At 46.5% G+C, this 18,465-nt stretch overlaps 1 protein-coding gene across 1 annotated transcript in view; it reads left to right on the forward strand.

Moving 5' to 3' along the window:
* Window positions 1–18,465, forward strand: part of IFFO2 (intermediate filament family orphan 2) — a 119,109-nt gene that overhangs the window by 91,729 nt on the left and 8,915 nt on the right. Inside the window, 4 exon segments of the mRNA XM_073601532.1 lie at window positions 12,320–12,460; window positions 14,047–14,167; window positions 14,170–14,188; window positions 18,315–18,442. Of these exon segments, the coding sequence (XP_073457633.1) occupies window positions 12,320–12,460; window positions 14,047–14,167; window positions 14,170–14,188; window positions 18,315–18,442 (409 nt within the window).

Below are 18,465 nucleotides of genomic sequence, written 5' to 3' on the forward strand. Positions count from 1 at the left end.
CATCTAATTTTTGTTCTGGGCACCATAGTCAGACGACGGTGATGGGAAATCTGAAAATGTGAGTGGTCAACAGAATAGGAATAGAGGAGAAATCTATAAAATGAGGACCTACCAAATCTATCTGATCCGTCTATATCCAGTCGGGCCTTTGCATTAAATACTTGTTGGTCAGGGGTCGGCAATTTTTCATTTTCCCATAGGGGCCTTGTGAGAAACTGGGACTGTTGTGGAGGGCTGAACTCAATTATGCTCAATTATTCTTTTTATGGCTTTATAAAAAGCAGTAAATTTTATAAGGTTTCGATTACCTGCTACTGGCAAGACTCCCGTCCAAAAGTAATTAACCTTCACTTCCATAATAAGTGCCTGGTATACTATCCAAGTCCAAATAACTCCAGACCTCCACAGGAATAAATTGGATATCCCAGGTGTATGGGTGCACAGAACTAGACCTAATATATGACCTACAAATCCATATAGAGGATCATCCTTGTGTAATATGGTGAGCCAGAACCTCCTTGGGCCAAACATACATAATCAGCAGAGTAGCCTGTCTATGGGAACCCGGGAGGGTAATTTTTTTTTTTTTTTTTTTTTTATATACTTCCCCATGGTCCACTCAAGTTGCTCAAGCGGTGACACCACTGCCGTAATACACCCGAAGCCGCTTGAGAAGGGCGGAAGTGCAACTGCCCCCACTTTGGCAACCACTGGACCAACGAGGGCGGAAGTACAGCTGCGACCATCTTGCTGACTGGCCGGCCTGGATCTGGGAAACCCACATTCCCTCCCTACTGAACCATGAAGCCCTGTCACACGGCGTACAATTATTCACGTCTGATTTCCGGTTGACCTCACCCGTGCCGCACCGGGACAGCCAAAGGGCCGCATGTGGCCCAGGGGCCGTAAAATGCCCAGGTCTGGTTGAGAAAGAGAAGAGCGGGAGAGACAAAGAAAATTGTACATGAACGAGTACCCCTGAATAAGTGACGGGGTCTCTTTAAATCTATTTTGGTGGTTTGATCATTTTGACAGCTCTTCCTGCCCATAAGGGCTCTTCTAATGAAGGAAGTATGTGAGCTCCCAGCACAGACATGAACGGTTTATGGTTTTTATTTAATGTAATCATGAGCTTTGCTCCTCAGTAATGCAGACTATGGTCAATATTGTTTAGGGATGAAAAGGTTTCTCACTTGACTCGTGGGAGAGGAACTCTGGCCTGGAGGTAGATTATATACAAGACAAGAACATCCTCCCCTTTATGTGAATTTATGGCTGGTATTGGCCTCTAGGGTGATGATTGATTTAATAAAGTAGCTGCCCCTTTTTAAAGGTATAACTAGAAGGATGATGGAACAATGGTAAAGGTGTTGGCGCTATAAATCCAAGTCCAAAAATGACAATCCCAACACGATAAATAAATGAACAAAAAAGATTGAGGGTTGCCTGGTCAGAGAGGACACCACATCCCATATTTTTTTTTTTTTTTTTTATTATTTAGAATACATAAAAAAAAAGAAAACTGGGACTTTTAAGGTGTCAATAAATGAGAAATGTATTTATTTATTTTTTTTTTTTTGGTTATAAAAAATATTTTATTAATGTCAAACATTTTCATAAATAAATCCCTTATTTGCATGTCAAGTTCAATTCATATATTTTTACAGACCCTACCGCTCTACATGTTTCGCTTCGAGCGAGCTTCCTCAGGAGATTCTAGAGTGCTGTTTAAAATGATTACTAAAAAGTAAAACGACAACAAAATTGAGATTACTACAAAATTTATAGCTTATCAAAAATATAGTTGCGCACCTCTATTTTTGATAAACTATAAATTTTGTAGTAATCCCAATTTTGTTGTTTTACTTCTTTTAGTAATCCTTTCATACAGCACTCTAGAATATCCTGAAGAAGCTCACTCGAAGCGAAACATATAGAGCGGTAGTGTCTGTAAAAATATATGAATTGAACTTGACATGCAAATAAGGGATTTTTTAATGAAAATTTTTTTATTGACATTAATAAAATTTTTTATAACTATAAAAAATACTACATTTCTCTATTGACCCCTTTTAAATGTCCCACAGTTTTTTCTTCTTTTTTCATGTATTCTTCACCATAAATGGAGTCCCCTCCTTCAGAAACCAAGGATATGGGAATGGATTCCGCCAAGGACACAAGAGAGCTCTCATGGTGTAGTAGGTTTTATTAAAATTGATTTAAAAATTGACAATTTTGCACTCGCATGTGACTGTGCCAAGCCCGGCACCAAGGTGTCTACAGCAAGGATTTGTCATTTCCGTGTCCCCTATGTGACAGCCAATACAACCATTATATCCAGAACAAGGCGTGGATCGCACACCGCCGCGAGTCTGATATATCCATCTGCACATGCTGTAAACACCTTGGTGCCGGGCTTGGCACAGTCACATGTGAGTGCAAAAATTTGTAAATTTTTAAACCAATTTTAATCAAACCTACTCCACCATGAGAGCTCTTTTGTGTCCTTGGCGGAATCTGTTTCCATATCCTCGGTTTCTGATGGTGGAGGCCCACAGTGGAGAGATGTTCTATCCAGGATCTCACTGGTTTAGTCAAAGCGCTTTTTGACCTACCTTTTTAAAAAGTGGTCAAATGCCTCTGGCGAGTTGCCATCTACCTCTTGAGCACTCGTAGTGAAGGTTTTATCTGAGGAATTCTTTAAACCAGAAGAATCCATTTACTTATGGTGTTGAGGTTGTCACTTTTGGACTTTAAATTTGCGATACATAGGATGTATATCCATTGATTTCTATGTTGAATCAACAAGTTTGATTTATAGCGCCAACACCATTTACCATTGTTACATCATCCTCCCATTTATAGGACACAAAATAATTGTACTTTTTCCATCTCGGACCTCCTTCTCTACATTTGGTTTTTGGAAGCTAAAAGATTTTAACCATCTGCTCTTTTTGTCTTACAGATTTGAAGAAGAGTTTGCCAAGAGGACCAGACTAGAGTCCATGGTGGAGACCCTTCAGGAGGTAAGATGGAGCGAGGCCTTCAAAGACTAGAGACCTCAAACCCAATATGATGGAGACCTGACCTCTGATATCTCTGTTGTCTTTTTTTAGGAGGCTCAAGAAGCCTACAATGTCCACGATGAGCTCAACCACCAAATCGAGAGACTGAAATCGGAGCTGGTGGTCTTTAAAGGTCTGATGAGTGACGTAAGTACCCCCCCAGTAAATCGGCAGCTTTTTTCCTGACACGATCACTGCGGAATGTTTAACCCACACTGCTTCATCCGTGTATACCTATCCCGGGCACTGAAGCGCAATGCAGACCTTCCCTCTAGAAAACATATAAAAAGGTCCACTTGGCCCCCCGCTTCTTCATCAGCAAAAGGAACACATTGATGAGCTAGTCTTAAAGGGCCGGGATACTTTAAATTAAGGTTCTATTGTACAGTAGAGCTACTTGTATCCTTCACAAATAAAGAACGTCAGTAACCATTTTTATATCTGTACAGAGCGCTCTTTCCTGTTCCAAATACTAGAGCTCAATACTTACCGTTACGTCAACTTAGAATGGGAGAGGTTAACGGTCACCCCAGAGACTGCAATCAATGTGTCCATTTAGAGGAGGGGCCTCCAAACTTTAATACAAGCCACATTATATATAGTCTACAAATATTCACGGACTGAGGGTAAAAAAAATTGTTGTATAAATGAATGAACACACTCAAGAAATCACCTCATATCAGAAGCTCCCCCCATATATCAGGATTCCCATCAGTGAACCCCCACCCCCATACATTAGGGTTCCCATTAGTAACCTTACTTCAGGGTCCCTCTCATTGACCCCCCCCCCCCTCCCCTCCCCCGCCGCCTTACATCAGGATCTCCATCAGAGACCTCCCTTGCATCAGGATTCCACATACTTCAGGTTCCCCGTTCCCCATCAGAGCCCCCCTTTACATCAGGGTTCCCATTAGATTCCCTTCTTCAGGGTCCCCATTAGAGGACCCCCCCCCCATTAAGGCAGGATCTTCATCAGAGTCCCCCCCCCCCCCCAAACATAAGGGTGTCCTTTAGAGGTCTACATCAGGGTTCCCATCAGAGTTCCTCCTGCATCAGCATTCCCCATTAGGTTCCCTTCTTACTTCAGGGTCCCCATCAAGGTCCCCCCCCCCACTACATCAGGATCTACATCAGAGACCCCCCCCATACATCAGGGTGTCCTTCAGAGGTCTCCATCAGGGTCCCCAGAGCTCCCCATACATCAGAGTCCCCATCAGAGCACCCCCCCCCCCCACACACACACACATCAGGGTTCCAATCAGAGCACCCCCCCCCCCCCACACACACACACACATCAGGGTTCCCATCAGAGCACCCCCCCCCCACACACACACACACACACACACACACACACACACACACACACACACACACACACACACATCAGAGTTCCCATCAAAGTCCCTCCTTATATCATGGTCCCTATCAGAAGCCGAGACCAGCTATTCTAGATCCTCACACTCTGCGCCCTATCTGCAGGCCAGATAAAACCTTGTAGAGGGCCAGGTGTGGCCCCTGTGCCTCTGAGTGAGTGGCGCCAGTTTTTCCAACGGAACAAACATTTAAGTGCCCATGTAAAAAGATTTCGCCCAGCTTGGCAAGGCCAAAAAGTCCTGGCAGTGCAACAAGAACTAACACATGGCCCACTGCCCAAAGTTCTCCAGGAGACCTCTTCCAATCTGCAGCTGGCAGTAGACTAGGAGAGCAAGTAGAACTACCGATGGGACACGACCATTGTGTAGGACCAGAACTTCCAAGAAAACGTTCTGTTTGTGAATGATATGAAGAGCCCTTTATAAACCAGCCTGGTCATTTTGGCTTTACTGGCCCTTTAAACTGGACCACCAATGTGTGTTTTAGAGGCGATTTGTGTTTTTGGCCGTAAAAATGATAAATCTGCTGTGAGTGTGACACTAACACATTGTGTGTAGTACATGCATGACCTTTATTGTGCATGTCCTGCTGAGACGCAGAGCAAGGGGGACATGAGATGTGAAGGATATGAGGTCAGTGTGACTACGAATCGTGGAATCCTCCACCCTGAAGAGGGGGGGGGGGCGGGGGGTCTTTTTAGGAACTCAGCCATTAAAGAGTCATCGTGACCCTTCTAGAATTCAAGGGAACAAAATAAATGACACAACAATTCACATTGTTGTCAATCCACCCCCCCCTGATGAAGGGGCTCACTTGGACCCCCCCCGAAACACGTTGGCTGCTTTTTGAGTTGTTCCCCTTGAGTTTTTTATTGGAGTAAAGTTGCATCTGAACCTTTTTTTTAGCAGTGGTGGGACACAAATGAGAAAATCTTGCTATGAATGCTTAAAGTTTAAACTGATAAACACATCGACTCTGAACAGATATTAAACCCAAAACCAGGAATGTAATATTATTACCAATCATTACATGTGGCGACTGCATTAGTTTTCTTCTTTTTTTTGTTTGGCTTTTTTTTTTTACCTGGTGATCTGGCCAGTAACGCTCCTCCTGTGTTAGAGCGCCCCCACTCTGGATGAAGGAGCACAGGGGGCACCTTTTGGACAGCAGCATTGTCAGTCTGCGGGGGATTGTTGGGTTTCGACGGCTGAAATTTCGTGGCATTGCTACATCTATCGGCAGAAAATGATGTTATCGGCATTTTGCCGATAAAAGAAAAAAGGTACAGATAATGGCGCCGAAGACTCACGCGAATTTACCGGGAGTTCGCAGTGATTTTACTAAAAATTTGTGGTGCTTTACCGTGATTTTGGCACATTTTACCGTGCTTATGGTTTGTTTTCCATAAGTCATGTGACTAAAAAAAACCCTGCATAGAAAACGTAACACGGGAGCGTTATTAATGCGTTCTTGCTGCGTTTTTCAGTGCATTTCAACCGGAAGGTGCGTGTGTTTTTTTTTTTTTTTTTTTTTTTTTTTTGGTGCAGTTCTTCTTTATTTTTATTTTAACTGACCTAAAATGCACCAAGCGGGATTTTTGACACCACAGCAAAAGCACAATGGTCCAGTGTGAAGACATGCGTAGAATTTTTGAAGAGATGCATTTTTTTTTTTCTTGAGCTTTTCTTGCGCAAAAGGTGTCGATAATGGCCGAAATAAACTCCTATTCCTTTAAATTCATGATATGAATTAAAAAGTCGAGTATAATACAATTTATAGATAAAAAAACAAATGTATAAATATTTTTGAAAAACTCATTTTTGGCCAAGCGCTTCCTGCATTTTCAGTTTCGGCACCAAAGTTTCCATTCGGTGCACCTCCAGTTAGAAGATTTAGATGCACTGAAATACTCCAGCTCACTTTTTAATCCGTTGGGCCTCTTGCACACGATAAGACTCCTGTTTGAGCATCTACTTTTTCTGACTTTTTTTTTTTTTACTTTTGGGATAAAGATTTTACATAATTAAAAGCTGAATATTGTAAGCGACCCTGTCAGTGGTAAATGGTTTGTCTCATCCATGTAAACTGATGCATTCTGCTGGAGAGCTTGTTCTGCTGAAAAACGAGATTATTGGCTGGATCACCATATGAAAATTAGAAGAAAAAGCCTAAAAAAAGAAAACGAATGCAGCCGCCACATCTAAGAATTGGTAAGCTGCAATGTAATAAAATGTTTGCCTTTTTGGGTTTATTTCTGCTTTAATTTGGCTGCAATCAGCACATCATCATCATTGCTTTTTTTTTTTTTTTTTTTAATTTGATTTATTATTTCTGCCGTACATAAATGTGGAAAATTAAGCTTTTTGTGGGCTGCTGCCGTCAGAACTGGAAGATGACATTCAGAGGGTTAATTTTTTTGGATTGGGAAGCTGTAGGAGAACAATGAGGAATTGATGCCATATTAGGATTGCCGGCCAAGGAAACAAAACCATGAATAATGCGTGCGAAGTCTGCTGCCTGTAACCTGAGTCTATGGAGTCGGCAGGAAATGTCTGCCTTCTTATGAACCGACCTCCTTCTTTTTTTTTCTTTCTTTTTTTATACACTTTTTTTTTTTTTTTTTTCTTGTGATCTGCCCCATGCTGATCCAATTTGTCCCTTTAATGTCTGTATGTGGACGATGACACTGTAATTAGTTTAATTTAAAAAAACAAAAAAAAGTTTAAATCTAAGCACTGGTGGCAAGTGACACTCGGGGCTCCCGCAAATTCTGAATTTTGGTTGAACTATTTCATTTTCTATTACAATGTAACAATGTGCTTCAATCCCCCTGTCACACCATCAGCCATGGTGATCGAAAAGCTAACACCAGCCATTGCCCCAGCAAATTGGCCACGGAGATCGACCCGCCGACCCCACACACAGGCCACGGCTACGATGCTTTTGCTTCACTGCCATGGCAGAAATTCTACCACTTTTGCGTGGCGCCCGCCAAGCAGGTTACATTCAAGTGAATGAGGTCACGTTTCAAGCATTCCACAACGGTGTGCACCGCTTGAGTGTGGGGGGGGGGGGGGGGTTCAAGGAGGGCTATACAACGCCACCCCACCGCTTGTCAAACCCACATTTGGATCACCCTTCGGGGGCGAAACCCTAATGTGAATGACCCCCCCTGATAGTTTGAGATGCAACAGAAGATTCCTTTTTTAGGGAAGTTCCCCTTTTCACCGAATGCCATAAATTGGGGGGGGGTTTCACCAGAACACAGGTTCTGCTTTCCTGGTGCAGAGCGTGTTAAATTCCCAGCTTATCCAAAACAAGATCCCTTTTGTCTCCGGGTCTGGGCTCTCCTCCTCCGCGCCTATTCATTGGTTTTTTGTTTTTTCTATTTTTATCCCCATTCGGTTTTTGGCGAGCCGTTCAAAGCGGGATCAGAGATGCTCAGCGGTGCGCGGAGTTTAGTAATCCTCAGAGGGCGTTTTTTCCTTCTCCACCTTTTTGTCTCACATAACAATCTAATCCTACAATACAAATTGTTTTAGGGGTTTCTGTGGTTTGTAGTGGTTGCCATGCTATCCCTTATAGTAGAATTCCAGGCTAAACCCAACTAGTCTTAAAGATGGTCCCCCCCCCCCCCCCCCCTTCCTAACACCTATACTAACTACCCTGTGTAAGGAAGATGTATATACTCTACTTGCCTATTCTCAGCCAGTTTCAGTCATATGATCCCCTATGTCAGCCAGCAGCAGCTGCAGGGGAGAGGAAGAGTGCCCACAATGGTTGGGAATGCCTAGGAGAGGTGACATCGTCTATGGTCCATCCATTGACAGCACACTCCCCTCCATTGCTGCCACAGGGGAGCCATAAGATTACGTGACCGGGGCTCCTTTTGCATGAATTACGGCATTAATGCGGCACGGCATGGAGGTGATCAGTCTGTGGCACTGCTGAGGTGTTATGGAAGCCCAGGTTGCTTTGATAGCGGCCTTCAGCATTGTTGGGTCTGATGTCTCTCATCTTCCTCTTGACAACAACCCCCACCCCCCACCCAGGCAAGTTTGCTGGCCAGTCAGGCACAGTGATCCCATGATCATGTGATCAGGTATTGGTAGTTTTGGCAGTGTGGGAGGTGCCAAGTCCTGCTGGAAAATGAAATCGGCATCTTCATAAAGCTGGTCAGCAGAGGGAAGCATGAAGAGCTCTAGAATTTCCTGCTAGAGATCTGCGCTGACTTTGGACTTGATAAAACACAGAGGACCAACACCAGCAGATGACACGGCTCCCCAAATCATCACTGACTGTGGAAAATTTTGCATTTCATTTGGAAATCGCGGTTCCAGGGTCTGGAGGAGGAGTGGAGAGGCACAGAATCCAAGTTCCATGAGGTCCAGTGTGCAGTTTCCAGAGTCAGTGATGATTTGGGGAGCCGTGTCATCTGCTGGTGTTGGTCCTCTGTGTTTTATCAAGTCCAAAGTCAGCGCAGTTTTCTAGCAGGAAATTCTAGAGCACTGACCTAAACCCCGTAGAGAATCTGTGAGGTATTGACAAGACGAAGATGAGACACCAGACCCAACAATGTTGAAGGCCACTATCAAAGCAACCTGGGCTTCCATAACACCTCAGCAGTGCCACAGGCTGATCACCTCCATGGCACGCCGCATTAATGCTGTAATTTATGCGAAAGGAGCCTCGACCAAGTATTGAGTGTATCCTATACTGTACATGGACAGACTTCTCACTAAGACATTTCTGGATTAAAAATCCTTTTTTTTATATTGGTCTTAAATATTCTAATTTTCTGAGATGCTGAATTTGGGTTTTCACTTGCTGTTAAGCCATAATCAAAATTAGAAGAAAAATGCTTGAAATATATCACTCTGTGTGTAATGCATCTATTTTAAGATAGGAGTTTCACTTTTTCAATTGAATTACTGAAATTAACTTTTTGATATTCTAATTTCATGAGATGCACTTGTGTATACATCTTTCTTACACAAGTTAGTCGGCATAGGTGATAGGAGGTGGGGGGGTAGCATTTTTAGGACTAGTTTAACTTGGTTTAGCTTGGAATACTTACTTATTCTTGGCCCCCTCCTGGTCCGCTCATGTGATCCCCTGTATGTCAGCCAAGCAGCAGCTGCAGGGGAAAAGAGGAGTGCCGAAAACGGCTGGGGAATGCCTGGGAGTGGTGATATCACCCATAGGTTCCTATGGCCCATCAGTTGTCGGCAAAACTCCCTCCTCTCCCCTGCTGCCAGACTACATGACCGGACTGGAGTGGGCTACATATAGGTAAGTGTATAGGTAATGGGTAAGAAGTATATACATCTTTCTTACATGGGTTAGTCAGCATAGGTGTTAAGAGGGGGGAAGGAAGCATTTTTCAGAATACTTAGATTTAGCCTGGAATACTATTTTAAGGACATATTCACAACACATGCAATAATATTGCAACACCGAGTACATGTGTATTACCATTATTTTTGATTGCATCCCACCAGACGGATCTAAATGATCCAATAAATATAATGCAAGTGCCTCCATCTTTCATACAGTGAGGACCCATTCATAATAAATGGCCTATCCTAATAGAACGGGACAGGAATGTGTGTGATGAGGAGCACCCGTTATGCTGCAAACCAGCCTTCTCTATATGTTGAGGAATTTCGTTGGTTCCATTTGTAAGGCTTGTTCACACGCTCTGTCCATGTGTCTGGCAGGTCTATACGAGAGGCGTAGGCGCCGGCTCTTCATAATAATCACTTTCTTTACATAAGTGTTCACACTTAGAGCTCTATTTGTGAGCACAGAAGGGAGGCAACCACAGAAATGACAATGTATATTGTAGGGTATGAGGAATGTGGCCGGTTGACTCTCAGGGAGTTGATGGACATTTGTGCACGTTTTGTTGATGGAGTTTTGTTGCGAGGATTATTAAAACACAAACATATTTTCTATTGTAATAGGAAACAAAAATATTGATGTCGTAACAAGCTGTCCGTAACTGCCCTAGATTGCTGGGAGTTTTGTGACGCAAGTGAAATGTTGGTGGTGTCTCTCTTAGGTTCTGACGTCTGTAATAAACAAACCAACACCAGAGTGTGCAGATAAGGGGCCACCAATAGGAGACCTCAGGCACACAGAAGTAGGACAACCTCTAAAATATCTGCACCATAAAAAAATGAATGAAGTGGAGCAATTCTTTACTATTTATGTATATTTTCTAATGACTTGCTGATGCAGGTCTATTCAACTCAGATCTCCCGGCTAGTTGATACAATGGAGGGGTGAATGGCATGATGTTTTGGAGCTCTTTTCATGCCATGGGTTACATTTGTAGGATATTTAGACCTTGTACAGTTTATCTTTAGATAATAAAGAATTGGTTCATTTCATTCAATTTTGTGGTGCAGACATTTCTATAGGAGTGCCCTCCTTGTGTCCCTGTTGTGTGTCTTTTTTTTTTTTTCTAGAAAATACCAAGATTTTGGGTAGAAGTCTTGGAGCCAATCAGATGTTCTCCAACTTACAAGACTATATTTCTGTAGTTGCTAAAACTGCCATTTGCTTCTTCCATGATTGCAGTTTGCTGCAGCCATCCATAGTTTGCTGTAGTCATCCATAGTTGATTATAACCCGGTGTGCTGTTGGCTGTGGTCAACCATAGTTGGCTTTGACTTGTCCCTAGTTGGCTGTGGCCCGTCCCTAGTTGGCTATGTCTTGGTCATAATTGGCTACGACTCCTCTATAGTTGGCTGTGATCGGCCATAGTTGACTATGACCCGTGTACGGTTGGCTGTGGTCGGCCATAGTTGGCTATGACCCGTGTACGGTTGGCTGTGGTCGGCCATAGTTGGCTATGACCCATGTACGGTTGGCTGTGGTCGGCCATAGTTGGCTATGACCCGTGTACGGTTGGCTGTGGTCGGCCATAGTTGGCTATGACCCGTGTACGGTTGGCTGTGGTCGGCCATAGTTGGCTATGACCATCCAAAGTTGGCCATGAACAAGTACAGTACAAGCTATGAGCAGTAATCCAGGATCTATTGTGCTCATCTAGTGGTCATAAGAAAAATTTAGGGTGCGTTTTTTTTTTTTTTTTTTTGACAAACTGGTCATTCATAAACCTTTATTGGCCATGTGACTGGAATGCACATTGTTGGATTTGGCTAAAGTTCAGCATTCCAATAACTAGCGAAGGAACCAGCGTTTTGTTACAGCGATAATCTATTTTTTTTTTTTTTTTTAAAAGGGTCAGACCACCCAAACCTGACCTTTTCGGTTACAGGTGAGCAGACTAATCTTTCCTCCTTCCTCAGAGCCCTTCTAAGATGTGGTTTACAGATCTGAAAAATTTTGGCACAGCGACCACTGGTGGCCCTCAGTGCCAATTTAGATGGTTGAAGTCTCCATCAGCCCCTTCAGAGGGAGCTCGCCCTTTAAATTGTGGACAACACTTGAAGGCTCTTGTAGGACAGTAATTTTTGGATGCAACTTTAAAACTTGATTTTCCTTTTTTTGCACTATATATAGGCTGAACTATTCAGGCCAATTGTCTGATTTTTGGATCACGCCAAAGCAGTCAGATCTTTGGCAGAGAGTCGATTTTTCCGTGAGCATTGTTCAGTGCAGCTCCTCATCGCTCTGCAGTCACTCGGCCCTATGGACTTGAATGACTTCTATTATAAATTGCATTTTCATGGAATTGTTCCTTTCTTCAATCCTATGGCATTAAATCGCACACAGATGACGAACGATATACACTGTACTGAATGTAAATATACAATGTTAATACATGCCTCAACCCAAATAAGGTTTTGTACAAGAATTTTTTTTATATATAAGAGCAAGAGAAGGTAATATCCAAATATCCCCCGCAGCCTATGACCGATCTCGACTCAAAGATCCAGGAAAAAGCCATGAAGGTGGACATGGATATCTGCAGGCGGATTGATATCACCGCCAAGCTGTGTGATGTGGCACAGCAGCGCAATTCCGAGGACGTATCCAAGATGTTCCAGGTGACGGAACTTCTCTCTCTCTTTCTTCTCATCCAGCCCGACGGTCCGCTCTGGGACCCCCCTTCCTTTTTTTATTTCTTATGTAATGTAAGCACATAGTCTGGGAGCCCTTCCTCTGTAAGGGGGGGGGGAGAATTCGCTCGGTTGGTTTGGTGATTGCCAGGTTAAAATGTTTCAATCGAGGTAAAAGGTGACCTTTTGTGTATTGCTGCATTCAAAGCTCATCCATTTACCTTTTTTCTTTGTTGCTGCACAAAGAGATCCAAGAACGTCCCTTTGAAGCTTTGAACTCCAGGCCAACGGCTAAATACACAGATTATACCTGCCAAGGGATTTGTATTTGTTCATTCGGTCCTGAGATTTATACAGCTCTGCTGGTATAGCACAGCTAAGTCTGGCAGAACAGGAGACCTGATTTTTCCTCTGCTGCTGTTAAGGAACACTTACAAGTCTTGCTCCTCCCCCAACCTGTGACTGGACAGTGAGTAGAGAAGCAGCAGACTGATGAGCTAACCCTCTCTGCATGTGAGCATTGCAGGGCAGTTCACCGGCTCCTGTCAGTCTAAGCTCTGCTGTAAACGGGGGCCAGCAAGAAACTGTTACATAATCAGATTAGGTACTTGGTGGGGTAAGGTGGATAAGCTGGGACAAGTGCGCCCCCCCCCCCCCCCCCTCAAGATTTATTTGCATTATGTGCAAAAATCCATCCCCCCCCCCTCGCCCTTCCCCTTTAAAAAAAAAAAAAAAATATAAGGACCAATCTTACCCCTAAACATACGATCTCCCTCCTCCCAGCACAAATCTGCCCCCTGCTGAAATCCCACCTCCCAGTACAAATCCCACAATCATCCCTACTAGCACAAATGTGCCCCTCCCCCTTCTACCATATCACCTCTTCTAGCACAAATCCCCCTCCACACATCACCACTCCTAGCACCCCCCCCCCCAAAAAAAAAAAATTCCCCTCCTAAGATAATTCTTATCCCCTGCCGCCTCCCCAGTCTCCTTGCGGCACCCCCTCATCTCCCATAATACCACAGTGCCCAAGGCAGCCGCCCATCTTGCCCACCCCTTGTCCCGCTCAAATAATAATAAAAATATAAACATACAGAACAGCATTAATTTGTGTATTTATGTCTGCTTGGAGTTCAGCTTAAAGTAGACAATGGCAACCTTGCAGCATTGAATACTTCCCACCATGGTAGTCGCCACCAACCGTGCCAATGAAGGGTTCCCTCCGATACTTCCACAGAGCAGGTATAGCGGAGAAGGTCGGAGCCTCTGGTGTGTTTCTCATTCTGTTCTGTAACGTTGTGATTGTAACTCCTGTATCTCTCCTCCTATCCTGTGTGACGTTCAGTGAAGGGACTGTAGTCTAGGGCTCGATCTTTGCTGTGCATCCTGCTCTGCATTGCATGTGTGCCGCATCCGCCACTCAACGCGCCCGTCTAGTGAATGCGCACAACAGGGCTGCTTGTTGATGCCAAATTCAGCTTTCCTCCATACCCACCGAGCCAATAGAGGGCCATTATATATATATTGAGAGAGAGAGAGGCTTGTGACTAACAAAGTGTCTGTCTCCAAAGGTGGGGACTGTGGCGAAAAAGAGGGAGCGAAAGACGACGAACGACACCAACCTCTCCGAACAGGACGCCGACGGCTTCTCCGATGACGAAGTCGGCTGTTCCCTCAACATCACGGATGAGATGAGAGAATGTTCAACCAGCTGTAAGTACGATGGGATGTCACTTGTGTGACCCCCCCGGGGGAGTGTTGTGTATGTTCTGCCCTGTGAAGAGGACAAGTCAGGAAATCGGGGATAGAAATACAAAAGGATCCCATAAAGAATCTTCTAATAAACAAAATGTTATAGAACTGCTTAAAGAGCTTATTTCCTAAAACTTCCACCACATGTCCTTTGTAGCTGCCGCAGTTTAAGGGGTAAGTTTACCTTTTAGAAAATCATACTCCCATATTTAAAGGTGTAACATGTCCAACGATGGGGCACTATTCCTCCCACTGACAGCAGGGAGAGGGCACCATTCCTCCTACCAATGCCAACAATAGGGCACCATTCCTCCTACCAATGACAGTAGGGCACCAATCCTCCCAACGGGGCACCACCATTCCTCCTACCAATGCAATGACAACAATAGGGCACCATTCCTCCCAACGGGGCACCACCATTCCTCCTACCAATGCAATGACAACAATAGGGCACCATTCTCCTACCAATGACAACAATAGGGCACCATTCCTCCTACCAATGACAACAATAGGGCACCATTCCTCCTACCAATGACAGTAAGGCACCATTCCTCCCAACGGGGCACCACCATTCCTCCTACCAATGCAATGACAACAATAGGGCACCATTCCTCCTACCAATGACAACAATAGGGCACCATTCCTCCTACCAATGACAACAATAGGGCACCATTCCTCCTACCAATGACAGTAGGGCACCATTCCTCCTACCAATGACAACAATAGGGCACCATTCCTCCTACCAATGACAGTAGGGCACCATTCCTCCTACCAATGACAACAATAGGGCACCATTCCTCCTACCAATGACAACAATAGGGCACCATTCCTCCTACCAATGACAACAATAGGGCACCATTCCTCCTACCAATGACCACAATAGGGCACCATTCCTCCTACCAATGACCACAATAGGGCACCATTCCTCCTACCAATGCCAACGATGGGGCACCATTCCTCCTACCAATGCCAACGATGGGGCACCATTCCTCCTACCAATGACAATAGGGGGCACCATTCCTCCCAACAGGGCACCACCATTTCTCCTACTAATGACCACAATAGGGCACCATTCCTCCTACTAACACCAGTAATACCATTCCTCCCACTAGCACCAATGATGGGTCACCATTCCTCTTACCAATGACAACAATAGGGCACCATTCCTCCCACTAACACCAATGATGGGGCACCATTCCTCCTACCAATGACAACAGAGCACCATTCCTCCTCCTAACACCAATGATGGGGCACCATTCCTCCTACCAATGCCAACAACAGAGCACCATTCCTCCTACTGACACCAATGATGGGGCACCATTTCTCCTATCAATACCAACAATAAGGCACCATTCCTCCTACTAACAAATGATGGTATTGGTAGTAGGACTGGTGCCTCATCATTGGTGTTAGTGGGAGGAATGGCACCCTGTTGCTATGTATTGGTAGGAGGAATGGTGCCCCAACAATAAGGCACAATTCCTCCCACTAATACCAATGATGGGGCACCATTCCACCTACCAATACCAACACTAGGGCACCATTCCTCCCAACAATGGGGTGTCTTTGCTTCCACCGACGGGGAGCCATCCTTCCTACTAATACCAACAATAGGGCACTATTCCTTCCACTGACATCAGATATGGGTTCTGTTCTCTCACTGACACCAACAATGGTGCATTTTCTACCTCCACTGGCCACGGTTTGGACCCACCTAAAGCCTGAAGGACAATAAAGTGGCCCCTTTGTGTAGGAAGCTTGGAGTCCCCTGGTTGAGGACCTCCTCAAGATGAATTTCTTGAACGGACCCGTGTGAAAGCAGTAAGAGGACAGTCTGTATTGGAAGTGAACAGCCCCCGATAAGCGTCTGTATATTGGCTGTTTCCTGTGTTTAACAGACTGCGATTATCAGCCGTCCAGACGGCTTTCCTGGGAAGGGATGTGAAGCTGGAAATCTCAGCCAAGTCTGATTCTAGGGAGGAGCTTGTTTGAAAGATGCTGAGTGGGCCAGGCGTTCTATAATCACCCAACATATGTGCTGATGTCATACCCGAACGCCGGGTACAGACTGAAATAAATGCGCTATATTCGGGACGTTCTATTTCAATTTTTAAATGGATACTTTTGCTACAAAACCTGCCAATCTCCTCAGATCAGAAGGCTTTCTATCTAATAACGATCGGGGACCTCCGACCTTCATAGAATACAATGCAGTCTGACCATTTCTATCCTCATTGACTCAAATGAGTCCGGAGCGTCCGGCATGAACCGGGTCTGTTCTGATAGATTACTGGACCTGATCCGGGTTCAGCGCTGGACTTTACTTCAGTGTCTGAAAAGTTTGTGAAGCTGTAATAAGAAAAAAAATGTAAAGAGTCTCTGTTGTCGCTCGATTGAAAGTAAAGGATTGCATCAGTTCAGGATGGAGCGGTCTATTATGGAGTCAGCCGTACCTAGAGACTGATTGTTGGGGGGGGGGGGGGGTGGAAAGCTGTTCTTCTGATTATAAGAAAAGCTCACTAAAGTTTAGTCTTGTAGGTAAGGGGGCTTTCCCGATCCTGAGATCCGACCAACACAAGCAGAAGATTCACACAAACAATACAATCTGCTCTGAGTAGTGCAAGCCGATTGAAATCAACCATTACACCACAGCGCCACCTTGTGGTCATGTTGTAAGCAAACAAGTCTTACCCACTTAAAAATTACTATTTACAAAGTATTGCTGGTGGGGCATTATCCCTTCCACTGACATCAGTGATGAGTCCCTATTCCTCGCACTGGCGCCCAGCGGTGGGGGAGGCTCTCCCTGGCGGTGGGGGGGTGGCTCTCCCTTGCGGTGGGGGGGGCACTGGCGGGGCGGCTCTCCCTCGCACTGGCGCCCAGCGGTGGGGGGGCGGCTCTCCCTCGCACTGGCGCCCAGCGGTGGGGGGGCGGCTCTCCTCGCACTGGCGCCCAGCGGTGGGGGGGCGGCTCTCCATCGCACTGGCGCCCAGCGGTGGGGGGGGCGGCTCTCCCTCGCACTGGCGCCCAGCGGTGGGGGGGCGGCTCTCCCTCGCACTGGCGCCCAGCGGTGGGGGGGCGGCTCTCCCTCGCACTGGCGCCCAGCGGTGGGGGGCGGCTCTCCCTCGCACTGGCGCCCAGCGGTGGGGGGGGCGGCTCTCCCTCGCACTGGCGCCCAGCGGTGGGGGGGCGGCTCTCCCTCGCACTGGTGCCCAGCGGTGGGGGGGCGGCTCTCCCTCGCACTGGCGCCCAGCGGTGGGGGGGCGGCTCTCCCTCGCACTGGCGCCCAGCGGTGGGGGGGCGGCTCTCCCTCGCACTGGCGCCCAGCGGTGGGGGGGCGGCTCTCCCTCGCACTGGCGCCCAGTGGTGGGGGGGCGGCTCTCCCTCGCACTGGCGCCCAGCGGTGGGGGGGCGGCTCTCCCTCGCACTGGCGCCCAGCGGTGGGGGGGCGGCTCTCCCTCGCACTGGCGCCCAATGGTGGGGGGGGGCGGCTCTCCCTTGCACTTGCGCCCAGTCTCCCTCGCACTGGCGCCCAGCGGTGGGGGAGGCTGTCCCCGCACTGGCGCCCAGCGGTGGGGGAGGCTGTCCCCCGCACTGGCGCCCAGCGGTGGGGGAGGCTGTCCCCCGCACTGGCGCCCAGCGGTGGGGAGGCTGTCCCCCGCACTGGCGCCCAGCGGTGGGGGAGGCTGTCCCCCGCACTGGCGCCCTGCGGTGGGGGAGGCTCTCCCTGGCGGTGGGGGGGGGGCGCTGGCGCCCAATGGTGGGGGGGCGGCTTTCCCTCGCACTGGTGCTCAGCGGTAGGGCGCCATCACAAAGCTTACAAACTTTAGGAAAAGTAGTTATAGTTTTGTAGGTAGGGTAGCTTGCCTGGCTCCTGGGATCTCTCCAATAAAAGACGGTTTAATCAAACAATGTGCAAGCCGCTTGTAATCAACCATGACGCCACAGCGCCACCATGTGGGTGTACTGGAGGCAAACAAGTCGGACCCCATCCTCCTTACCGGGTTAAATGAATGTTTACAAAGTATCACTGCAGCAATTGAATACAATTTTTAGAACGCGGGTCATTTGTCATTTTATTTTCTAGGCGAGAGACGTACGACTTCGATGACGACTGCGACAGTTTAACGTGGGAGGAGAACGAGGACACGCTGCTGCTGTGGGAAGATTTTGCAAACTGTAACCCGCCGACCGTGGAAGCTCCGGGAGAGGCAAGTTTTCCCACAGCCAGATTATCT

Source organism: Aquarana catesbeiana, linkage group LG10, assembly GCF_042186555.1.
Source record: "Aquarana catesbeiana isolate 2022-GZ linkage group LG10, ASM4218655v1, whole genome shotgun sequence".
Classification (NCBI taxonomy): domain Eukaryota; kingdom Metazoa; phylum Chordata; class Amphibia; order Anura; family Ranidae; genus Aquarana; species Aquarana catesbeiana.